General features: G+C 47.2%; 4 protein-coding genes and 1 long non-coding RNA gene across 9 annotated transcripts in view; 2 read left to right on the top strand and 3 right to left on the bottom strand.

Moving 5' to 3' along the window:
* CS (citrate synthase) overlaps window positions 1-9,845 on the top strand; it is a 30,482-nt gene extending 20,637 nt beyond the window's left edge. Inside the window, exons 8-12 of one of the 3 annotated variants that reach the window (XM_021091145.2) lie at window positions 5,981-6,180; window positions 7,012-7,141; window positions 7,244-7,345; window positions 7,691-7,900; window positions 8,223-9,845. In XM_021091145.2, the coding sequence (XP_020946804.1) occupies window positions 5,981-6,180; window positions 7,012-7,141; window positions 7,244-7,345; window positions 7,691-7,900; window positions 8,223-8,387 (807 nt within the window). In that variant the 3' untranslated portion in view covers window positions 8,388-9,845. 3 annotated transcript variants of the gene reach the window in all.
* LOC146403276 (uncharacterized) lies at window positions 2,956-8,443 on the bottom strand. The gene is made up of 3 exons (XR_014803389.1): window positions 7,558-8,443; window positions 5,235-7,394; window positions 2,956-3,138 (listed from the first exon to the last, which is right to left on the bottom strand). It is a non-coding gene; the product is annotated as an uncharacterized LOC146403276 (long non-coding RNA).
* A 730-nt stretch (window positions 9,846-10,575) lies between the features above and the next one.
* Window positions 10,576-14,342, bottom strand: COQ10A (coenzyme Q10A). 3 transcript variants are annotated; one of them, XM_013988312.3, is made up of 5 exons: window positions 13,843-14,342; window positions 13,326-13,472; window positions 11,970-12,162; window positions 11,683-11,784; window positions 10,576-11,388 (listed from the first exon to the last, which is right to left on the bottom strand). In XM_013988312.3, the coding sequence occupies exons 2-5, from the start codon at window positions 13,463-13,465 to the stop codon at window positions 11,221-11,223; spliced, it is 603 nt and encodes a 200-aa protein (XP_013843766.3). In that variant the 5' UTR covers window positions 13,466-13,472; window positions 13,843-14,342; the 3' UTR covers window positions 10,576-11,220. The 3 variants fall into 3 exon arrangements, with proteins under 3 accessions (XP_013843766.3, XP_003126315.3, XP_020948522.1); XM_003126267.5 differs by having other exon boundaries at window positions 14,024-14,342; XM_021092863.2 differs by lacking the exon at window positions 13,326-13,472 and having other exon boundaries at window positions 14,024-14,342.
* Window positions 14,343-14,425: 83 nt separating this feature from the next.
* LOC146403275 (uncharacterized) lies at window positions 14,426-22,862 on the bottom strand. The gene is made up of 3 exons (XM_084956079.1): window positions 22,040-22,862; window positions 21,555-21,703; window positions 14,426-14,834 (listed from the first exon to the last, which is right to left on the bottom strand). Exon 1 carries the CDS (start codon window positions 22,766-22,768, stop codon window positions 22,097-22,099), a length of 672 nt encoding a protein of 223 aa, XP_084812205.1. The 5' UTR covers window positions 22,769-22,862; the 3' UTR covers window positions 14,426-14,834; window positions 21,555-21,703; window positions 22,040-22,096.
* ANKRD52 (ankyrin repeat domain 52) overlaps window positions 22,500-24,727 on the top strand; it is a 19,485-nt gene continuing 17,257 nt past the window's right edge. Inside the window, exons 1-4 of the mRNA XM_021092856.2 lie at window positions 22,500-22,651; window positions 22,959-23,042; window positions 23,503-23,581; window positions 23,781-23,851. Coding sequence (XP_020948515.1) covers window positions 22,625-22,651; window positions 22,959-23,042; window positions 23,503-23,581; window positions 23,781-23,851 — 261 coding nt within the window. The 5' untranslated portion in view covers window positions 22,500-22,624. The remainder of the gene's footprint in view (window positions 22,652-22,958; window positions 23,043-23,502; window positions 23,582-23,780; window positions 23,852-24,727) is intronic.

Genomic DNA, 24,727 nt, shown 5'->3' with positions numbered 1-24,727 from the left:
ACCACAGGCACTCTGGAACTCCTATTTTCTTTCCAGGCCACATCTAAAACCTACGCCACAGCTCACAGCGAACCTCGATCATTAACCCACTGAGCGAGGCCAGGGATTGAAACCGCAACCTCGTGGTATCTTTGTCCAACAGAAAAGAAAAAGTCAGTCAAGCCCAACAGTTCTTCTATTTAAACCTTATCTTTTAGGAGTTCCCGTTTTGTGGCACAGTGGTTAACAAATCCAACTAGGAACCATGAGGTTTCAGGTTCGATCCCTGGCCTTGCTCAGTGGGTTAAGGATCTGGCGTTGCCGTGAGCTGTGGTAGGTTGAAGATGTGGCTCAGATCCCACGTTGCTGTGGCTCTGGCATAGGCCAGCGGCTACAGCTCCAATTCGACCCCTAGCCTGGGAACCTCCATATGCCACGGGAATGGCTCTAGAAAAGGCAAGTGCCTTTTACTCAGAAGTGCCTGTTACTACTTGCAGTGCTGTTGTGTTGACTGTTGTAAAGGTCTCCATACTTTGCGATAAATACATATATTTCCCAGGTATCCAAACATGCTGCTTGCTTCACACTGTCCTTTATTGAATCATTAAATTGAATCTTGTTCTCTGCTCACAGTTGCCTCCATTTCAATGTACAGCCATTGACTGGTTGTTCTGCCACCTCTTTGTGAAAAGTCAGGTGGCTCAGATGAGGTAAAAGTTGCATTTCAGGACTTTGCCAACCCGGAGAATATTTATAAGCAGTACTAATATATATGTCAGCCTCAGGATGTACACTCACACTGAACAAAAATTAGCACCAGTAACTGCTTTAGTGGAACATGGTGCACTTTTGCTGCCACATCTTGTTCTAAATAGTGTAATCTCTTGAGGCGAAAGAGTTAGGTCTTTTTCTGGTTGACTTAACTTCACTAGTGATTAGGAGATTACTCTGATGCAGCAGCTGTTTAGTTGTGAAGTAACCTTAAAATATTGTTGAAGTAGGGGTTCCTATTGTGGCTCAGCAGAAATGAATCTGACTAGAATCCATAAGGTTGCAGGTTCGATCCCTGGCCTCTTTCAGTGGATTAAGGATCTGGTGATACCGGTGGCTACTCCAATTAGACCCCTAGCCTGGGAACGTCCATATGCCGTGGGTACAGCCCTAAAAAGACACCCCCCCAAAAAAAAATTGTTGAATTAAAATTAGGAGTTGGGGTTTAACAGATAAACACTACTATATATAAAATAGATAATCAACAAGGACCTATTGTATAGCACAGGGAACTCTACTCATATTCTATAATAACCTATGTGGGAAAAGAATCTGAAAAAGAATAGTTATATGTATAACTGAATCACTTTGCTATACACCTGAAACTATTCATTATCTGATGTAATCATCGGAGTAACTCCATGAAGTAGATGTTACTGTATATTCCCATTTTAGTGAATGGGAAAGGTGAAGATTAGAGAGATTAAATAGGTTGCCCAGGGTCATGCAGCTAGTAACTGGTAAAGATCAGATGGAGACTTGAGTTTGCTTCACTCTGGCGTCTCTTCACTATTAATACTGGCTCTTTTTTTTATTGGGAGTTTTTTGTTTTTTGTGGGTTTTTTTGGTCTTTTTTTGCTATTTCTTGGGCCGCTCCTGCGGCATATAGAGGTTCCCAGGCTAGGGGCTGAATCGGAGCTGCAGCCACTGGCCTACGCCAGAGCCACAGCAACACAGGATCCGAGCCACGTCTGCAACCTACACTACAGCTCACAGCAACGCCGGATCGTTAACCCACTGAGCAAGGGCAGGGACCGAACCCGCAACCTCATGGTTCCTAGTCGGATTCGTTAACCACTGCGCCACGACGGGAACTCCTATTGGGAGTTTTATTGATAATTAAATACCTGGCCACATTTCTCTAGCACCAGAGATACTGGCTCACACTGATGATTATGGTCAGTTTTGTTATCTTTATTCCAAGCAGTTGTGATGGTGGCATGTTTTAATGTCTTTTTTCCTGAGACTTTATAGATGAAGAATGAGTTAGTACAAATAGTTAAATAGCACCTCAGTCTTAGCTTATTAAAGAAAAAATAAGGAGGAGTTCTCAATCAGTGTTTTTTTATTTTTATTTATTTATTTTTGTCTTTTTAGGGTCGTACCCATGGCGCATGGAGGTTCCACAGCCACACCAGATCTGAGCTGTGTCTGCAACCTGCACCACAGCTCATAGCTACGCTGGATCCTTAACCCACTGAGTGAGATCAGGGATTGAACCCATGTACTTATGGATCCTAGTCGGGTTCATTAACCACTGAGCCATGACGGGAACTCCAGTATTTGCTTATTTAATCTCTTGACTCTACAGCTTTACCACTATAAAAAGCAGGTTAAAAATCCCACACTGTCATACCTAGTCTGATACTTGTTGCTTTATAAACTTCATCGCAAGTGGTAAACGTTGAAACAATCTCCTTTTTGTAGTTTCTTTACAGTGTGGTCTTTCCTGCTTTAGAAATGATTTTGAAAGTTAGTTATATACTCTGCAGATACCTTTTCTGGCCCACAGTCCTGTTCCTGGCATTCTGCTAATGAACCCAGGTTCCTTAGAGAACTGCATATCTGAGTTCCTACTGTGGCACAGCAGGTTAAGGATCTGGTGTTGCCGAAGCTATGGCTTAAATTTCATCCCTGGTCTGGGAACTTCCATATGCTACAAGGGTGACCAAAATAAATAAGAATTGCAAGTCCTTGATGCAGGCTTCTTCCATGGAAGATGTAAATTTGCAAGGAGGTATATAGTTAATAGAAGTGTTAGCTAAGTATCTTTTAATTCAAGTAGCTTTTTAATTTTGGCAGTATTCTCATTGAAAGTTGGTGGTATTGATAGAATTGACTGAATACTTGAGTAATGGATGACTTCACAGGAATTAACTCATTTGGGCTAGTTACTACAGATTTTGCTCTTTATTCCAACAGACCTTTTTTCTTTTTTTTTTTTTTTCCTGCTTTTTAGGGCTGCACCCATGTCACATGGAGGTTCCCAGGCTGTGGGTCGAATCAGAGCTACAGCTGCCGGCCTATGCCACAGCCACAGCAATTCAAGATCTGAGCTGTGTCTGTGACCTACACCACAGCTCATGGCAACACCAGATCCTTAACCCACTGAGCGAGGCCAGGGATTAAACCCATAACCTCACGGTTCCTAGTCGGATTCATTTCCCCTGCGCCACAATGGGAACTCCAAAAGTAGAATTTTCCTGTTATTAAAACACTACTGTCTACTCCCTAAAGGAAATTAAAATCCCTATTAGGAGGTAAAATTGAGACAGAAAAGTTGAGCAAGCTATTGACATCACAAAAAGATAACCAGGTATTATATGTTTCTCTGAATAAATGAACATAGCTGGAATTCCCATCATGGCTCAGCAGAAACGAATCTGACTAGTATCCATGAGGATGCAGATTTGATCCCTGGCCCCACTCAGTGGGCTAAGGATCTGGCGTTGCCATGAGCTGTGGTGTAGGTTGCAGGCACAGCTTGGATCCTGCATTGCTGTGGCTGTGGCATAGGCCAGCAGCTACAGCTCCCATTCAACTCCTAGCTTGGGAACCTCCATATCCCGTGGGTGTGGCCCTAAAAAGACCAAAAAAAAAAAAAAAAAAGAACACAGCATTATTTATCAAATAGTCTTGCTTAAAAAATTGATCTTGAATCTGCTCAAGCCTCTATCTAGTTCTGTTAGTTTGATGAAAATACAGTGGACAGAGGAACATCTTAGGTGATATCACAAGTATATAACCAGCAAAACTTAAACTGGAAGATGCTACAGAACAAACGATCTGATTTTGTACAAGTAAATTACAAAATGAAAAAAGGACTGGACTTTCCTCATAGCTCAGTGGATTAAGGATCTGGTGTTGTCACTGCTGTGGCTCTGGTTACAGCTGTGGTGTGGGTTCGATCCCTGGCCTGGGAACTGTGCATGCCACAGGCACGGCCAAAAAGGGGAGGGGGGGAGCAGCATAAGTGGGAATCTAAATTGAAAGAAACTTCAGAAACAAACATGATAGACAATTGTAGTGTGGGCTCTTTTCAGTCCTGAAACAAACCATTGAGGGAAGGCTTTATAATAAATGAATAGGTTTGGGGAGGGATTTGAATGCTGAGTAGATATTTAACAATACTGAAGATTTGCTAAGTTTTTTCCAGTGGAATAATGGTGTGGTAATTTTGATTATGAAGGACCTTCATCTTTTTTTTTTTTTTTCCCCGTCTTTTTGCCATTTTCTTGGGCCGCTCCCACGGCATATGGAGGTTCCCAGGCTAGCGGTCGAATTTGAGCTATAGCCGCCCGCCTACTCCAGAGCCACAGCAACATGGGATCCGAACTGCATCTGCGACCTACACCACAGCTCACGGAAACGCCAGATCCTTAACCCACTGAGCAAGGCCAGGGGTCGAACCTGCAACCTCATGGTTCCTAGTCATATTCGTTAACCACTGTGCCACGACAGGAACTCCAACGGGCCTTCATCTTTTAGAGATACATGTTTAAATATTTACATGTTGAGATGCATATAAGATATCTTGGATTTACTCAGAATAATTTGGGAGATGAAAGGGGAAAGTAAGGGTATAGATGAAATAAGAACAGCCAGGAGTTAATAATTATTTAAGCTAGATGATGCTTTTCATTAACTGCGTGGGTAAGCTTGTGCCCCAATTTCCTCATTTGTAAAATGAGGGATAATATAACAAGACTATTGTGAGAAAAGAAAAAAATGAAAACAATATAGCACAGTACCTGTTATATAGCAAGTACTTAAAAAATAGAAGCCTTTGGATTCATTAACCACTGAGCCACAATGGGAACTCCTGTATTTGTCTTTTTAGGGCTGCACTCATAGCATATGGAGGTTCTCAGGCTAGGGAGTTGAGTCGGAGCTGTAGCCACCAGCCTACACCACAGCCACAGCAATGCCAGATCCTTAACCCACTGATTGAGGCCAGGGATCAAACCCGCAACTTCATGGTTCCTAGTCAGATTCATTTCTGCTACACCACAACGGGAACCCCTAGAAGCCTTTGTTAATAACTAACAATTGAATGCCACTGTTTGACCCAATGTTTTAAAAAAAGAAAATATAGGAGTTCCCGTCATGGCTCAGTGGTTAACGACTCCTACTAGGAACCATGGGGTTGCGGGTTTGATCCCTGGCCTTGCTCAGTGGGTTAAGGATCTGGCGTTTCCGTAAGCTGTGGTGTAGGTCGCAGATGTGGCTCGGATTCCGAGTTGCTGTGGCTCTGGCGTAGGCCGGTGGCTACAGCTCCGATTCAACCTCTAGCCTGGGAACCTCTATATGCCACAGGAGCAGCCCTAGAAAAGGCAAAAAGACAAAAATAATAATAATAAAAATAAAAAAGCAATAACCTGGATTTCGCATTGTGGCACAGTGGAAACAAACCCAACTAGGATCCATGAGGTTTCAGGTTCAATCCCTGGCCTCACTCAGTGGGTTAAGGATCTGGCGTTGCTGTGAGCTGTGGTGTAGGTAGCAGATGTGGCTTGGATTCTGTGTTGCTGTGGTGTAGGCCTTCAGCTATAGCGCCCATTTGATCCCAAACCTGGGAACCTCCATATGCCGTGGGTGCTTCAGCCCCAAGGTATAAGGGTTCAAAATCTGACTTTGGCATTTAACCAAATGTTCTGAGCCTCAATTCCCTTTTCTGTAAAATGAGGTCATTTTAAACTTTATAAAGTGGAAAAAATTGGGAATAGTGTTTTAATATACATGAGATAGTATAAGTAAATTCCTTAGTGCAATGTCTGAGTCATAACAGTTATTCAGTTAAATATCATTGTTATACTCTATACAACCACCAAACATGTAATCATCAAACCACATAGCCCAGTCCATGGAGGACAAACACAATCCCTGCCTTATTCTTCTTTGTTGGTAATTCCTTTTCTTTTTTTCTCCATTTTCCTCTTCTCCCCATCAGTTGATTTATGAAGACTGTATGGATCTGATCGCAAAGCTACCTTGTGTTGCAGCAAAGATCTACCGGAATCTCTACCGGGAGGGCAGCAGTATTGGGGCCATTGATTCTAAACTGGACTGGTCCCACAATTTCACCAACATGTTAGGCTATACTGATGCTCAGTTCACGGAGCTCATGCGCTTGTACCTCACCATCCACAGGTGAGGGAGACCCAACAACTATAGCCACCTGGTCCCTGGGTTGGTGGTGAATATTAAGTAAAGCTCCTTAGGAGTTCCCTGGTGGCTCAGCGTGTTAAGGATCTGGCATTGTCACTGCTCCGGCTTGAGTTGCTGCTGTGGTACAGTTTGATTCCCCGGCCCAGAAACTCCTTATGGCCACGGCCATAAAAAAAAAAAAGAAAGAAAAGCTTCTTAACATTCTTATATTCTGGGAACAGGTGGTAGCAGCAAGGAAATGGAAACACAGCATAAGAGATGATACAAGGCAAGAAAGGGTCTGCTAAAGAAGGTCAGGAGATCTGGAGAAATTATCATAACCATGCTAGGAAAAGGTACTAGCTGACCATTGGATGGGTCCTTTGGCTTTCCAGGAGCTCCCTCTTCTGGCCATTGCTATTAAAACTGGAGTGAGAATTAGGGAACTTGAAACACAGACCAGGTTTTGTCGCCCAGTAACCGCTCCAGCCCTGTGGATTAGTGAACAAAGGCTAATAATAAGATTAGGACATCTCTTACAAGAGCTTATGTATAGGAATTTCCTGGTGGTACACTGGGTGAAGGATCCAGCGTTGTCACTGCTGTGGCTCAGGTTCAGTCCCTGGCCCTGGAGCTTCTGCATGCTGTAGGCACAGCCAAAAAAAAAAAAAAAAGGAACTTAGGTGTAAATGACTGCCTATAGGCTGGTGTGGGCCCATAGCTAGACTAGAATGTGACAATAAGAGAACAGCAAGGTCTGTGTTTCCATAATCTGCCCCTTTTTATCCTTTCTCTTGGCCTTGGCCTTCATTCTCTTATCTTACTTCCCCACAGTGACCATGAAGGTGGCAATGTAAGTGCTCATACCAGCCATTTGGTGGGCAGTGCCCTTTCAGACCCCTACTTGTCCTTTGCAGCAGCCATGAATGGGCTGGCAGGGCCCCTACATGGGCTGGCAAATCAGGTAAGACTATTCTTTTTCTCTTGCTCCATGTTTTTCTCACTCCTGGCATTCTCTCCTGGCATATGCATTGACACTCTTGTATTCTCCAAATCTTACCCACAGGAAGTGCTTGTTTGGCTGACACAGCTGCAGAAGGAAGTCGGCAAAGATGTGTCAGATGAGAAGTTACGAGACTACATCTGGAATACACTCAACTCAGGACGGGTAAGCAGAGATGCAACTAGGAAAAAAGCCAAGACTCAAGTTCTGTAATCTGGAAGAATGAAGGAGAAAAGAATGAGATAGCTCCCTAAATTAGAGAAGGAGATATTTTTTTTCCCCCTGCACCTGCAACACGTGGAAGTTCCTGGGCCAGGGATTGAACCCACACCATGGCAGTGACCGGAACCTCTTGAGGGATGATGCCAGATACTTACCCACTCAGCCACAGGGGAACTCTGAGAAGGAGATTTTTTTTTTCCATTTGTCTTTCCTGAAGAATAAAAAAAAAAGACAAAAATTTCTATTCTGAGAATACAACTGGCTTCCCCCCACCCCCATCCTTTGCAGGTTGTCCCAGGCTATGGCCACGCAGTACTAAGGAAGACTGATCCACGATATACCTGTCAAAGAGAGTTTGCTCTGAAACACCTGCCTCATGACCCCATGTTTAAGCTGGTTGCTCAGCTGTACAAGATTGTGCCCAATGTCCTCCTGGAACAGGGCAAGGCTAAGAATCCTTGGCCCAATGTGGATGCTCACAGTGGGGTGCTGCTCCAGGTGAGTCCTCCCTTCCCTACTTTCCCTCTAATTTATACCAAACTCCACTGTTCTCTGCTGTGCACAAAATCAACTCCCTAGTCAGAGCAAGGACTCTCAAACCTCCTTCCTTCCTTACCCTTTTGGTAAAGCTTCCTGTGACTGGGGAGGTGTGGGCTGGAAGAAGGGGGTGCTGTCCTTTCGAAATCTAATTTCTGTACTTTTCCCAGCCATTTCTGTTCAAGCCTAACTGGATTAAGGGTTAAGGTTTTTATCACCCTGGACTTGTACATGTGGCTACCTGTGGACCTCTAACAAAATTTGTTTCTCTTTTACCTTACAGTACTATGGCATGACGGAGATGAACTACTACACAGTCCTGTTCGGGGTATCACGGGCACTGGGTGTATTAGCACAGCTCATCTGGAGCCGAGCCTTAGGCTTCCCTCTAGAGAGGCCCAAGTCCATGAGCACAGACGGTCTGATAAAACTTGTGGACTCTAAGTGAGGGTGAAACTGAAGACTGGGAAGAAACTAACTACCAGAAAGTGAGGGATCTTTAAAAAAAAAAAAAAAAAAGTATACTTTTGTTTCAGGGGGCTTTAAAAGACAAGATTAAACTCTATCTGAGGCACTGATGATAAGTCTAAGGTTAAAATATATAAATTAAGATTTTAAAAGATGAAAAGTAACCCCTTCTTCCTTAACCAGCTCCTTTACCCTGCCTGGTGTATGAGTTGCTCATCAACTGTAGGATGACCAGCACTAATGCATGTGGTATGGGTTAGGTTTGCCTGCCCCCACTCCCCCCACCATTTCCAGAGTAAGAATCTGGCTCCTCTTTCCCTAGGTCAAAGCTGGTTGCAGAGAATCTGCAGTCAGTTCAGAGCTTTTGGTTTTCTATTCTGCCCAATTCTTAATAAGCCAGCAAACAGGACTCTACCCCTGCTGTTTCCATAGGAATCATGTTGGATTGTCGGCTGTACCAAGCCCCATTAATCTCTCCGTGCACACAAGACACTTCCTAGCAAGACCTATGTTGGTTGCTTTGGCTTTTTTTTTTATTTTATTATTATTTTTTTTATGCTACCAGGTGATCATAAAGGCCATGGCATTTGTTGTGACTGGCACCCAGTGTCTGACTTTTTTCTCTTCTTTAAATTACCCTACTAAAATTAACATCTGAGAGTGTTCTATTCCCTACTACTTGAATACTCACGTCTTTCGGGTTTTCTGTACCTGCTGCACCTCAAGCCAAGGTTGCTCTATATCTCCCCCCTTGGTCTCTATTAGAGACCTCTTCCAGCAGGTCGTATAATAGAGCACTGTCTGATCTGTGGTCTTTGCCAGTTATTTGGCTTTATCAGTGCTTAACATGAACTGAGCTTTTCCCTGGGATACAAACCACTATCCTATGACCTTTTTTTTTTCTTTTTTTTTTTTCCTAAAATGCTGTGGGCTATAGAATAGGATCTTGGGAATGACCAGCATGATATTTTCATGGCCTGATCCCAGGGGTACTAACTAGCACCTCTTTCTGAACAGGGAAATGATTTAAGATTGGACATGATCTCCTTCAAATATCAGGTACTAGGGCCGAGGGCGTTAAAACTAGTAAACCTCCCTCATCACCCTCTGCCGTAAGCAAATAACCCTTTATTTATCAGGGTCCTCATCCTGCCTTTCCCCAAGAGCTCACAGTACAGTGTTTGTTGTAGAAGCCCCATGTGCACAGGTTTCCAGTGACTCCGAATGCTCTTTTCTTTTTAAGAAAGGATTAAAATACACTCCTGCTGTGCCCCCTTCCTCCTTTGCAACTCCTGCCTGTTTGTGTGGATCCCTAATCCCCAGAACCACACTGTTGAGATGGATAATACTGTCTGTAAACCTCTGGGTAACTGTCAAGTCATGATGCAGACTTCAGGTTGTTCTGTATAAAATGCAAAATAAATGTTTTTATTAACAATGTTTGAGCCTATTAAATAGGGCCCGGAAGAGTCTCTTATGAGGTAAGGACTCTGGCTAGCAAGATCCTGGACATAGTTGGTTAAGTTATCCTGTGCCTCTCTTTATCTTGAGGCAGGTATGGCATTCATTTACCCTAATCGGAAGGCAGGTTCCTTGTGAGATATCCAAAGGAGATTTCTGTCTGTCTTCTAGGTTAGAAGTCTTTGATCTTTAGTCCCTATCCTTCCTGTATCTGTTGTAAGGTACAACACTCAAGGACTATAGTTGAGAGCTCACAGCTGCTTATGTGACTAATCCAAGGAAGATGGTACAGCCCACGAGATGAAAGGAACAAAGAATACCAAGGGCAAATAGGGTAGGATGCTGGCTCAGACTCTTGAGCCTCTAGAAGGCTCTGGAACTTCATGGAATGCCAAGTCTTTGCAGTCTCCCTTAAGGATCCCCCAGAATAAGAGGTGGTCCTGAGGGCATCAGTTATATGAGAGGTCTGAGGCCAGACTCCTCTGTCCCGAGACTCCTGCTGCAACTGACCTTCTGAAAAAGTCTATAAATAGGCAAGGGAGTGGGTACTAGGTCCTGGCTTGTCCAATGTGCTACTATAGTTAGCAGGGACACTGTGTCCAAGAGGCCTTCTTGCACCTTCACTTCCCTAGGGAAGGAAGCCATGACTTTCTTCTACTCTGCTATATTTACAGTATTCCCCCAAGAAACAATATAAAAAAGCCAAATTCACACCATCACAATTAATTTATTGAATTTTTATAAAAACCCATGCCAAGTGGAAGAATAAGGTACAACCCACAAGTACAGCTGTTCAGTGCTTTTTTGCTCCTTGTCCCTCTGGCACTGATAAGAAAGCTCCTTGCTGTCTACTAGCCAGACAGCATGGAAACATCCTTAAAGTGTCATGCTAAGGATTTCAGGCTGGGGCCAGATCTCAGGCATCTCCTGAGGAATTTCAGGCAGGCAAAGTTATTGACCACCCAGCAGCTCTGTGTCAGAGGAAAGAGTTCATTGTGTTCAATCCTTAGGAAAATTGCTGTCTCCCCCCTGGTCAGGCACCTTGACCTGGTAAGGCACCTTGACAAGAGCTCAGAAATGGCCATACAGTCCTGATTACAATTCAGTGTGAGAAAGTTGCAGGCATCAGGCATACAGGGTCTCAAGATGTGCCTGACCCTCTCCTAGGCACGTCTCCTTTCCATACCCCCCTGCCTTTTCTTTCTCCCAGTTTAGAGCCCAGTTTCCAGGGAATGGAGAAGGAGAACAGTGTTAATGAGCATAGACTCATTGGAGCAGTAGCCAAATGAAATAAATAAGAGAATTGGGTGGGGAGGGAGAAGAGAAGAGAGGCTAGGGAACAGTCCTTTGCCTCAGGTCTGGTGCACCTCATGGAACATCAGTTCACGAGGGACGGCTGTTTCTGGACCAAACTTGGTTGCTGCCCGACGCTCGAAAGCAGCGACATTCTGTTTGACAACCTCATCAAAAAACATGGTGGCCAGCTGGGAGTGCAGCAGAGAACGAAATTCAAAGGAAATCTGGGAATGGGTAAGAGACAGAAACTCCGTAAGACTGTGCTGGATAGTCCCCCGCCAGATGCAAGGATACTATTCAGTGCCTTTTTCTCCCCCCGCCCCCCTCTAGTTCCTTAGATCCCTTCAGAAATCCTAGGACTAAGTACAAGTCTGATACAAGCTCAGACCTCTGGAGAGTGTCATTGATGGGAAATGCTAAGTGTTAGCTATCCTTACAGAATAACTGTCACAGTACCTCAGTTCAGCCCCCACAACCCAGTTGTAGCCCCTTGCTACACAGACAGCCTCCTGACTCACTGAAAAGTCCACAGTGCAAGTTCTCGGATAGGCAGGAATACCAGGGCTGAACCGCCAAATGGTCTCTAAGTGGTTGAAGAGCTTGCCATCAGTGCAAACAGCCTAGTATAGGACAAACAGTAGTTAATATTACAATGGGATTAAACTAATATTTTATTAGGAAAATATCTGACACATGGAGATAAAAAAACTATTGTAAAAAAAGGCCAAAATAACCCTTAAATGTAAAAATGCCAGAGAACACAGAAAAAAAACTTCCTTATCAATCCCTCCCAGACAGGGCTCACCTTGACCATGTGAGGTTTGACCATGGAAACAGCAGAAGTATAACGTTCCATGACAGGTGGAAAGCCAACCTCCAACTGGGCCTTCAGGTGACCTTTGCGGCTGGATACCACCAAGGACTTCTTACACCAGGGTACAAACTCACGATACTCCTGGACATTGGCTACCACCTCGTACATCTCCTGCATTGAGTACCTAGGGGAAGGAATCAGAGAGAGAGGCCAAGGAACTACTAGCTGAATCAGGTTCTTCCTTGGTCTAGGTGCCCTCTCCCTATACCTTTGCCTACTAATCACACACCTTTAGGAACTAGAGATCCCCAATAAGCCCAGATGATTTCCCAAAAGCAAACGTGCAACTTTCCATGATGTTAATGTTACTTTAAGTTTTGCAGTTTACAGTATGTTTTTGCATTTACTATTTTTTTTTTTTTTGTCACGCCCGCAGTAGAAGTTTCCATGCCAGGGATCGAACCCACACCACATCAGTGGCCCAAGCTGCTGCAGTGACAACACCAGGTCCTTAACTTGCTGTGTGCTACAGGGAAACTCCCCATTTTTTAGCTATTTTGATCCTAAGAGGGACTATCTAGGGAGAACAGAGGTTTTCAATTTTTACCCATGATCACACAAGGACTAAGAATCCCAGCTCTACAACTTTCTGACAATATGTCCCTAGGTAAATTATTGTCTCCACTATCTCCTGTGTAAATCATAGATAATAATAGTACCTGATTCATCAGTTTGTTGAAGGTCAAATGAGAAAAATCTGTGGTAAAACACCTAAGCAACCTGATTGCTAGTAGTAGCACGTGCTCAAGAAGTCTTAGCTCTTACGAGTTCCTGTTGTGGCACAGCAGAAACGAATCCAACTAGTAGCCATGAGGTTGCGGGTTCATTCCCTGGCCTCACTAAGTGGATTAAGGATCTGGCATTGCGGTGAGCTGTGGCGCAGATGTGGCTTGGCTCCTGCGTTGCTGTGGCTGTGGTGTAGGTCAGCAGCTACAGCTCCAATTCGACCCCTAGCCTGGGAACTTCCATACGCCGTGGGTGCGGCCCTAAAAAAAAGTGTTAGCTCATATTGTGCTCAGAATAATAAAGTCAGGTCAGCAGAGAAATAATACCCTGTTGTCATGTTGTCCAACTCTAGTCACATTTCACTTAATGCACAGCAACCAAGAAGGGGGAAATTAAGGCCGACAGAGGAGGATAAAGGATCGGTAATATAGCTGGGGAGAATGGGATGGCCAGGGATGAATCCTGCCCCCTATCGCCATCCTTATGTTCTAGCCAGGACATAGTTTTTTGTTTAGAGGGAAAGGGAATGTGCAGAGAAGCTAAACAGGAGAGGATGCTCACCCCATGATCCTACGCTCGGAGTAAGCCTTTCGCTTGTTGGTGAAGGGGGCAGCAAAGCCCATAAAGGAACGTCTGGGAGATAAGCCAGCCTCAGCCGCCAAGACCTGGACAGCCCGGGGCAAGAAGAGGCTGCAGGACATCAGAAATCTAAGGCCAAAAGGAAAGGAGAGAGAAACGTCACGAATCTTTCCTTGTGTTCCTCAACCAGGTGAAAGTGAAGAGGGGAATATCCCCGAGGAAGGTCGTCCAGACAAGCTTTCCCCCTAGCACCTGCTGCAGCCCGCCAAGCTCCCTGGCCAGGCAGTCACGAGTGCGAAAAGGTCGAGGGCGGCTGAGGACAGTGCCCAGAGAGGAGATGGGAAAAAGCGGGGTGCGTGCGAAGCTCCAGTTGCCTTAGACTGGAGGGTACGCTGTTGCTGAATGCGAGGGCTCTAAAGAAACATCATAGTCCGCTGAGCCTCGCCAACCGCATTGGTGCAGGATGCCCATGAGGGGCAAGAAGTGGTTCGGCACCCACCCTGGGGACTCCGCCTCGCGAAAAACTCGCAAAAGAGTCCCCAAAGCTCTGCATTAGATGCCACGGTGCCGCTGCCGTCCACGCTGCGCTTGCAGCCAGACTCGCAACCCTCCATCACGGAACTTCGGGGTACTGGAAGACCCTCTTTGCTCGCGCGCTGCCTCCCGCACCACCGTCTCACCTCATTGGTCCTGGCGGTCGCAGAGGGCCCGGGGGCGGGGCCGGGCGCACAGAGAAGCCACCGCAACCCCGGGCAGCGGCGCGCGTACCCGCCGGGAGCCGCCGCGCGCCCGCCGAGGCCATGCGCGCGACCCTCCCTTGCCCTTTTGGCTCTGATACCCGCTGCGCCTTCCTCACTCCAGAGGAAGAGCGGAGGGAAGCGATCGCTGGGCGAGTTCAGGGCCCCCGAGGGCCGGGCCGGCGGCTCCTCCCGCCCGGGCGACTGGGTAGCCTAGAACTGAAGCCGCGACCGCTGCTCCAGCGGCTCTCAGTACCCCCACGTCACGCTGTTGCCATGGCTCAGGACCCGGAGAGGGGGGAAGGAAGGGGACCACGCGGCCTGTCGGGAGATGTAGTTTCGCACCTCTGGCGAGAAAAGGGAGCTGGAGTTAGTGTTTGAAAGGATGCAGAACGAGGTCGCCAGGGAAACTAATTTAGCGAGTCCGTAGTCACAGACTTGATACATAAGCACAGAGGCGACTTCATGGGCCTGTCGACTGCAGAAGCCCGTGGGTCTTCTGAATGTTTTTCTTAGAACCTTTACCATATTTTGCCTTGTTTATAGTTAGAAGTTCCTTTGATCTTTGTAGCCTCCATAGTGCCTAGTATCTTTGAGAAAGAAAATTAAATTAACCTTCCAAGCTCTGGGATAAGAGTTTGCGTAGTTTTCTCTTTTGATATTTATAGAGGGAGTTCTCTTGTATCTCAGTGGGTTAAGGATTCAGCATTGTCACTGCAGCTCAGGTGGCAGGGTTCGATCTCTGGCCGGAGAACTGTAGGTACAGCCAAAAAAAAAAAAAAAAAGAAAAGAAAAAGAAAGAAAAAGATGTTTATGCTATTGCAGTGCAATTCAAGCCTCTCTGCTTTAGTCTTTAGAGCATAAATCTTTTTTTTGTGTGTGTGTGTGTCTTTTTGCCATTTCTTGGGCCGCTCCTGCGGCATATGGAGGTTCCCAGGCTAGGGGTCCAATCGGAGCTGTGGCCGCCAGCCTAAGCCAGAGCCACAGCAGGGCAGGATCCCAGCCGCGTCTGCGACCTACGCCACAGCTCACGGCAACACCGGATCGTTAACCCACTGAGCAAGGGCAGGGATTGAACCCGCAACCTCATGGTTCCTAGTCGGATTCATCAACCACTGCGCCACAATGGGAACTCCAGAGCATAAATCTTTAGCCATGCCCTCCACATTCAGGAAATCTTTAGCTGAGTAGTGTTGTGAGGGTGAGGGGATACAGCTAGCATCCATGAGGATGAGGATTTGATCCCTGGCCTTGCTAAGTGGGTTAAGGATCCAGCGTTGCCATGAGCTGTGGTTGTAGGTCCAAGAGATGGCTTGGATCCTGTGTTGCTGTGGCTGTGGCTGGCAGCTGCAGCTCTGACTCGACCCCTAGCCTGTGAACTCCCATATGCTGCAGATGCCCCCTCCCCCCAGAAAAGGAGTTCTCTTGTGGCTCAAGAGGTTAAGGATACAGCCATTGTCACTACAACAGCTTGGGTCTCTGCTAAGGCACGTGTTCCACCTGCTGGCATAAGAACACCTGCTGGGGGTAACTGCCAAAAGAAAAACAAAGACTGTTACTTTGGGGTCTAATTGTTGTATGGAACAGAGATATCTTGTCCAGAAACAGGGGACTGGGGACAGATATAAACTCTCCATCTCTCCCCTTGGAGATTGGCATTCATTTTGGGATTTCTACCAGATATGGATTGATTTTATTTTATTTTTATTTTTATTTTTTTATTTTTGTCTTTTTAGGACCACACCTTCAGCATATGGAGGTTCCCAGGCTAGGGGTCGAATTGGAGCTATAGCCACTGGCCTACACCACAGCCACAGCAGCACCCAGATCCTTAACCCACTGAGCAAGGCCAGGGATCGTATCTGTGTCCTCATGGATACTAGTGAGATTTGTTTCCTCTGAGCCACGACGGAAACTCCTTATTTTAAAAGCTTGAACCGGAGTTCCCATTGTGGTGCAGCAGAACCAATTCCAACTAGTATCCATGAGGAAGCAGGTTTGATCCCTGGCCTTGCTCAATGGGTCAGAGATCAGGTATTACCCTGAGCTGTGATGTAGGTCTCAGACTCAGCTTGGATCTGGTGTTGCTGTGGCTGTGACCAGCTTAGAACCCATAGCCTGGGAATTTCGATATGCCAGGGGTGCAGCACTAAAAAATAATAAAATTAAAAAAAAATAAAAGCTTAAACTCATTTTATCTGGATTTCAAGGAGCAGGAACCCTCCCTTGAACTCTGGCTTACATTTAACATTTTGTAAGGAAAGTATCTTTTTTTTTAAATTTTGTTCTTTAGGGCTGCACCCACAGTATATGGAGTTTTCCAGGCTAGGGGTCAGATTGGAGCTGTGGCTGCTAGCCTATGCCACAGAAACAGCAGCGCCAGAACAAGCCGAGCCTGCAGCCCACACACAGCAGTTCATGGAGATGCCAGATCCTTAACTCACTGAGCAAGGCCAGGATTGGAACCTGAGTCCTCATGGATACAAGTTGGGTTCACCATGGCTGAGCCACAATGGGGAACTCCATATTTTATTATTTATGGCTGCACCCACCACATATGAAAGGCCCTCGGCCAGGGATTTAATCCCAGCTGCAGCAGTGATCTATGCCACAACTACTGCAACGCCAGATCCTTTAACCCACTGAGCCTGCCCAGGGATTGAACCTGGGCCTCCTCAGCAACCAAACCGCTGCAGTCGGATTCTTTTTTTTTTTTTTTTTTTTTTTTTGTCTTTTTTTGCTATTTCTTGGGCCGCTCCCGCGGCATATGGAGGTTCCCAGGCTAGGGGTCGAATTGGAGCTGTAGCCACCGGCCTACGCCAGAGCCACAGCAACATGGGATCCGAGCCGCGTCTGCAACCTACACCATAGCTCACGGCAACACCGGATCGTTAACCCACTGAGCAAGGGCAGGGACCGAACCCGCAACCTCATGGTTCCTAGTCGGATTCTTAACCCACTGTGCCACTGCGGAAACTCCAAAGAAGGCATTTTAATTCTTTTTTCTTTTTTCTGGTGTGTGTGTGTGGGGGTGCAGGTACAGCATATGGAGTTTCTAGTCTGGGGTCTAATTGGAGCTGCAGCTTCCAGCCTACACCACAGCCACAGCAACACGGGATATTAGCCATCCGTGACCTACACCACAACTAGAGGCAATGCTGGATCCCTGGCCTCACTCAGTGGGGGAGGCCAGGGATTGAACCTGCATCCTCATGTCCTCATGGATATTAGTCAGATCTTTTTTTTTTTTTTTTTTTACTAGTCGGATTCTTAACCTGCTGAGCCACAACAGGAACTCTGGCTTCTTAATTCTTACTTTATATTTATATTATAGATACATGAGATCCCAAACTGGGTAATGATCGCACTTATTTTTCTCTTTTAACATTTCTTCTTTTTCCCTCTGAATGCACCCCCCACCTCCAAAGATAAAGCCTGTCTTTCCAGTTAGAAGGTGATTATTGGGAGCCACTCTCAGAAGGGCTTGTGACCTTGAGGGACAGATTTACTCTTTTCAACCTCACTCCCTTGTCTAGCCCTTCTGACTAAGGGCTTACATGTGTGACAGCTGTCTAGAGTGAGAAGTAAGGATCTGGCCCAATATAAGATAGAAATTAACTGGGATACATAACTAAACTGTGACCTCATTAACACTGTGCCTTAACCGAGTTAACTGCTTTAGAATCCCCAAGGTATGAGAGGCCTGCCAAGCCAATTTGCTTGTTGTCCCCCCTACTAGTTAGTTTAGGTAATTATTGCCATTTAAACATTTCCTAGCTCATCCCCGGTGCTTGAAACAACTAATTTCCTGCTATTTGCCTGTCAGTCACTCTACATTGATAACTTCCTTTAAGTACTGACTCAAAACACACCTCCTCCAGGAAGACCCTCTTGACTAAACCCACAATGCCATGTAAAGCAGCATGAATCCTGTATTCTCTAATTGTCTCAGGTGCATGTGTTAGTTCTAGTTCTACTAGGTTATAAACTCCACAAAAATGAACACCGTTATTTCAGAGTTTCTGTCTCCAAACCAGTTAGTATAGGGCTGAATACAGTGAATCCTCAATCAACATTTGTTAGAAGAACAAAAACTAAGGCTTAAAGACAGGCAAGCATCTGCCTAGATTTATCCAACTATGAAATCAGTAGTCGAATCCAGAAGGACTTTGGCATAAGAGAGCTTTGCCACTACTTCTGGCCTCCTCCTCCCCAACCCCGTCATCTTCTCCCTGAGCCCTGGAAGTAACTGTGTTGCCTACATCATATCCTTTTTTTCTCTACTGGGAAATGCTCTTTCTGTGCTCTGAACAATATTAAAAATAACTCTTCTAGCCCTTCCTCCTTCTTCCAGCTGCCCAGAGAACCTGGCTGGCAAACTCCCCTGTTCACCTCCACTCAGGAGCCAGAACAAGGCACGTGACCCTAGCTCAATCCCTGACTCCAATTCCTCAGGTTACCAAAAGCTATTTCAGGCAACAGAGGCCATGTAGTCCCCTCCTCCCCATCCTCTGGGCCATATCCTAGCTTAGCCCTTCCTGGAAGGTCTATCATACCCAATAGCCAAGTCAACATGTCCCAAGACCCATATCCATGCATTCCCCAACTACTATCAGTTTGTGCTTCCTCAGCCTCATCTTCATGCTCATTATCAAATACTAAGTATTTGTTCCCATGGGCTGCTTTGCTTGATCTACAAAGAAAATTTAATGTATACCCTTGCCTTCAGAGAGCTCAACATCCTTTTTTTCATAGAAAATAAAGCCAAAAATAATGTACAGCCCTGGGCTGGAAGACTCTGGGTAACTTAGACTTTAAAATCCATTCTGGGGAGTTCTCGTCATGGCGCAGTGGTTAACGAATCCGACTAGGAACCATGAGGTTGCGGGTTCGGTCCCTGCCCTTGCTCAGTGGGTTGACGATCCGGTGTTGCCGTGAGCTGTGGTGGAGGTTGCAGATGCGGCTCGGATCACGAGTTGCTGTGGCTCTGGCATAGGCCAGTGGCTACAGCTCCAATTCGACCCCTAGCCTGGGAACCTCCATATGCTGCGGGAGTGGCCCAAAAAAAAGCAAAAAGACAAAAAGAAAACAACAACAAAAAATAAATAAATAAATAAATAAAAGAAATAAAATCCATTCTGGGACCTCCTGATGTGGCACAATGTTTGATCCTTGTCCGAGCACAGTGGGTTAAAGGATCCGGAGTTACCACAGCTGTGGTGTGGGTGGCAACTGCAGCTCAATCTAATCCCTGGCCCAGAAACTCCATATGCTGCCGGCAAGCAGAAAAAAAAAGAAAGAAAAGAAAAAAAATCCATTCTGAAATATTGGATTCTTGCATCTAAAAAACGTAAGGTAAGGAGTTCCTGTCGTGGCTCAGTGGAAAGGAATCTGACTAGTATCCATGAGGATGCAGGTTCAATCTCTGGCCTTGCTTAAGGATCTAGTGTTGCCCTGAGCTGTGGTGTAGGTCGCAGATGCGATTCGGATCTGGCGTTGCTGTGGCTGTGGTGCAGGCTGGAGGCTACATCTCTGATTCGACCCCTAGCCTGGGAAACTCCATATGCTGTGGGTGCAACCCTAAAAAGATTTAAAAAAAAAAGAAAAGTAAAGTGAAATGAAATGAACAACAAAGTTGTGTGATTTAGAACTATGACTATAAAAGAGAATATAGCCAATATTTAAAATAACTATAAATAGAGCAAAACCTTTAAAAATCATGGATCACTGGTGTACACTTGTTATTTACATAATATTGTACATCAATTATTTCTCTCTCTCTCTCTTTTTTTTTTTTTTTTTGTTGCACTTGTGGCCTAGGGATTGAACCCAGAGCAGCAGCAAAATAAGCCACGGCAGTGACCCAAGCCACAGCAGTGACGACGCTGGATCCTTAATCCTCTGTGTTGCAAAGAAATTCCTATATCTCAATTAAAAAAATAATAAAGGAGTTCCTACTGTGCCACAGTGGGTTAAAAGACCCAGTGTGTTAGGTCACAGTAGGGCTCAGATTCAATCCCTGGCTGGGGAACTTCCATATACCACAGACTCAACCATTAAAAAACAGAAGAACAAAAAAAGTAAAGGAAAAAAAAAAAAAAACCCACAAACACCTGACTGTGACAGTGTAAACTAAGTATGAAAGTGTTAAGGAGAACTAATGAAAGGGAAAGAAACTGTTAAGCAGGGAAGACTTCCTAGAAGAGGTAAATTTTCAGTAATACAGTGAATTTTATTTGCAAAATGGTGAAAATTCAAGAAATTTAAAGGTATGAAGTGGTAGGTAAGATTTTCTCTCCTTCCTTATTCTCTGTTCCCCAGTTTCTCTCCCCAGGAAAGAGCCCTCATACCAGTGTTGTGTGTATATTTTCAGGGGGAATCAAGATATTTTGGGGGGGGATCTTTTTCGGGCTGCTCTGGTCACACATGGAAGTTCCCAGGCTAGGGGTCAAATCAGAGCTGTAGCTGCCACCTATACCACAGCCGCAGCAACTCGGGATCCAAGCCACATCTATGAACTACACCACAGCTCATGGCAGTGCTGGATCCCTGACCCACTGAACGAGGTCAGGGATCAAATCTGCATCCTCATGGATCCTAGTTGGGTTCATCACCACTGAGCCACGACAGGAACTCTGATTTTTATTATTATTATTATTATTATTATTATTATTAGGGATCAAGATATTGAAGGTGCGAGTTCCTGTTGTGTCTCAGCAGATTAAGAGCCCAACTAGTATCCCTGAGGACAAGGGCTCAATCCCTGGCCTTGCTCAGTGGGTCTGGGATCCAGCATTGCCATGAGCTGTGGTGTAGGTGGCAGATGTGGCTTAAATCCTGCGTTACTGTGGCGTAGGCCGGCAGCTGCAGCTCCAATTCAACCACCTAACCTGGAAACTTCCATATGCCACCAAAAAAAAAAAGAAAGAAAAAGATACTGAAGGTGATGAGGAGCCTAGCTTGTTAGCGATATTTGTTTATTTTTTTCTTTTTTTGCTTTTCAGGGCCTCAGCTGTGGCATATAGAGGTTCCCAGGCTAGGGGTCCAATCGGAGCTACAGCTGCAAGCCTATACTACAGCCATAGGAACACAGGATCTGAGCTGTGTCTGTGACCTACACTACAGCTCACAGCAACGCCAGACTAACCCACTGACTGAGGCCAGGGATCGAACCAGCAACCTCGTGGTTACTAGTTGGATTCGTTTGCACTGTGCCACAATGGGAACTCCAGCAATATTTCTGCCTTGATAGGAGGCCAACAAGATATTCTTTCTAAAAGTGTTCCTTTCTTAAACACATGATTTGCTGACCTCTAAACAGGACACTGTTTAATTTAATGTATTTATTTATTTGACTGGGCCTATGGCATGCCAAAGTTCCAAGGCCAGGGATTCAACCCAGGCTGCAGGAGCGATCCAAGCTACAAGCAGTGACAACCTGCTTAATCCTCTAAGCCATCAGGGAACTCCCTACCTTTCATAAATCGTATCCGTTCTTCAATATCCACTTTTCTTCTTCCCTCTTTTTCCCTTTCTGGGAAAGGATAACCTCCATCCAAATCTTGTCTGATTGGCAGCTCTCTGGTCTCTTTCATGGAAGAGGGGAAGCACCTCATCCCTTTTCTGGAGAGAAACCATCGAGACTTTTATTTATTTTAATTTTTTATTATAGTTGATTTACAATATTCTGTCAATTTATGCTGTACAGCAAAGTGACCCAGTCATTCCATTGAGCCTTTTAAAGTGTAGCCACCCTACCACCTTAACCTGGCAATGAGCAATTAGAGAATTGAAAAGGCCCCTTCTGTTGCTCTTGGAGGCCGTCTTCGGCTGCCAGCTGTCCTAGACTCTTTGTGGGGTTTTCTGTGGCTGAAAGTCCTCGGTTTTATTTCTCTGCCATTTGGGCAGTTTTGCTTTCCTTTCTACTCAATTCTTGTCACCGCCGGTGGAGATACGCACCTTCCCTCCCTCTGGGGCCATTGCCATACATAATCCCCCGATCTCTACACCCCTGCCTCACCAAGCCTGTGTGTGTGTTTGGGGGGGGCGGTGGATTTTGAGGTGTGTAATCCTGGGACCGGAGGAGTTTGCTCCAGCGGAGGCATTGTGGGCTCGGTGAGATCTGGCCAGCCGTTTGGTCCTCAGGTTGCAAGGTACTGCAGCAGGGCCAAGGCCAGAATTGCCGCTGGAGTTTCGCAGTGAATCCTTCGGGTCTCCAGACTGGAGCCAAGAGCACTGCGCTCCGGGCCTGGGGGAATCGGGGACCCGGAGAGCGAGGTCGGGGGCGCCGGGGCTGCTCAGGCAGCCAGGGCGGGGCGGAGGGCGACGCGGACCCAGTCTGCCTGCGCGGCAAGTGCTCTGCGGCCGGGCCCAGGACGGCCGCCAGGGAGCGCTGCGGGCTCCCGCTCGCCCGCCCCCCGGTAGGCGGGGCCGCGCTCTCCCCGCAGCCGCCGCCGCAACCGCCGCCTGGGCCGCCCCGTGTCCCCGGTGGAGCCGCCGCCGCCGCCGCCGGGAGCTCGATGCGGACGGAGCCCGGGCCGGGCCATGGGGATCCTCAGCATCACGGACCAGGTCAGCCCTCCTGCCCTTACTCGCTTCCTCCTTCCAGGGCCCGGCGCCGCCGCCACGCGAGCCCGGGGATGTGCGGCCTAGGTTGGGCCCGAGCCCGGGGCTCCCGCCCCGCCCCATGCCGCGGTCCCCTCAGCCAAGCCGGTGTCCTTGGGGGCCTGGCGACCGGCGGAGACGCCGTGGGAGCTCCCTGCAGCCTGGACCCCGGAGCAGAGCCCCTCCAGCGACGCCCCCCCTAAAACCGGGTGTCCCCCGCCCCCCTCCCCGGTTCCGCTCCGGCCCGCTCCCTGAACGCCGGTTCTCCCTGCAGCCGCCCCTGGTCCAGGCCATCTTTAGCCGAGATGTGGAGGAAGTGCGTTCCCTCCTCTCGCAGAAGGAGAACATCAATGTGCTGGTGAGTTGGGATCAGGGAGGATGACGAACCGGTAATCTCGGCCCTGGTGTTCTGGACCCCTCCCCACTAATGGGGCGGCTCCGTGTCTCCTCGGCTCGCATGAGGCCGCAGCTCTTTCCACCCTGAGACGGGAGACTGCTCTACATTTGGGGATGGAGAGCAGGTCAGGCTTGGAGCACAGACTAGTGGGGCTGAGGATGCCCAGAAACGGTGTTCTCTTCTGAACCATCCGTGTCTGCAGCGCCCCCACCCTCCTGGAAGAAGGAGATTGCTTCGCCGGCCCCTGGCCCAGACCCCTTCACTCCACCCTCCCTAGGTGCTTGCTTCGACCTAGGATCGGGATTCACGAGGCTGTAGAGCCTATGGGAAAAGGTTGTGGGGAAAAGCTTGGAGCACCAAGACGGGCTGAGGTCCTGGATAGTTCCACCCCCACAGCCGCTCCTCTTTTCTGCCTTCCCAGGACCAAGAGAGGCGAACCCCACTGCATGCTGCTGCCTACGTAGGCGATGTCCCCATCCTCCAGTTGCTACTGATGTCAGGTGAACAGTGGGGAGCTGGAAGGTGTGGCACCTAGGGAGGGAATCTGAGGGAGGAGCCCTTTTTTTTCCGTATCCAAGGATTGTCCTCTGGTGCTTGGTCCAGGCAAGGTTCCTTCTCCATCCAGATTCCCTGGCCTGATTACTGGCTTCCTTCCCTGCTCTCCACCTCCCACCAGAAGAGCAAATTATATCCCCACAGGTGCTAATGTCAACGCTAAGGACACACTGTGGCTGACCCCTCTTCATCGTGCTGCTGCCTCCCGAAATGAGGTACTCGCCTCCCTCTTCCTTTCACCCTTCCAAAGAGGATGAGTTGGTTAAAGGTGGAAGATAAGGGTTGGCGCTTCTCCGGTCCTCTGGCCTACAAGCTGGTCTACCCTCAGATGGGGAGGAGACCAGACCTTGGCCCCTCCCTCCTACCCCTAGAACTGGCTGGTAAGGGGGGTGCTGAGTGTTGCCAGCTGATGTGACGTCAAGGGAGAGCTTAGCACTGGGCTGTCAGACTGCAGGGGGCCCTGCTGCCAGGCCTGAGTGACTCATCCCTCCCTGGGGGGCCACCTTGGAGTCCGATCCCCCTCTGGGCACTGAGATTTCTTCCTTGTGATGGAAGGGTCGGGGTGGTGTTCTGTTGCTTCCTCAACAGAATAAAAGTTGGCAGCTCAGGGATCAAATATGTTTCATCTGTTGGGTCCCTCAACCCTGAAGAGTGGGAAAAGGAGACCTTCCTCTTGGTTTGGCAGTCACTTCCCTGGCTCCAGCCACCAGGGGGAGGGACAGAGGCCAGTGGGAATGGGGGTGGTGTGTGACTAGGAGGGGCATTTTAGCCTTGAGTTATGGAGCGGAACCAGTATCTGTTTGCTTACCTAGGTAATGGAATTGATTTTGATGTCTACGGAAGGGCTGACAGGGTGGGGGCTGCTGTTGAGGGCATTAAAGTAGCAGGAATATATTCCTAGAAGTGATGGGGGATTGAGATCCTCTATGTGTAGATTTGCTTGGTAGTGGCTGTATATGTGTAGGTGGTGATTTTCAGGATCTAGGTTGGGGAATGGTACCAGGTAGCTTGAGGAAGAGGTCCATATTTTCCTCAGCAAGGTAGGGAAGATTTTAAGCTCTAACAAGATCCAAAAGATGGGAAATAGATGT

Source organism: Sus scrofa, chromosome 5 (genome assembly GCF_054392235.1).
Source record: "Sus scrofa isolate SSC_HxYL_T2T_F1_AM1 chromosome 5, Sscrofa_HxYL_maternal_Yorkshire_Landrace_v2.0, whole genome shotgun sequence".
Lineage (NCBI taxonomy): Eukaryota > Metazoa > Chordata > Mammalia > Artiodactyla > Suidae > Sus > Sus scrofa.
The sequence above is the reverse complement of the archived record's forward strand: the minus strand, read 5'-3'. Positions and strand labels throughout refer to the sequence as shown.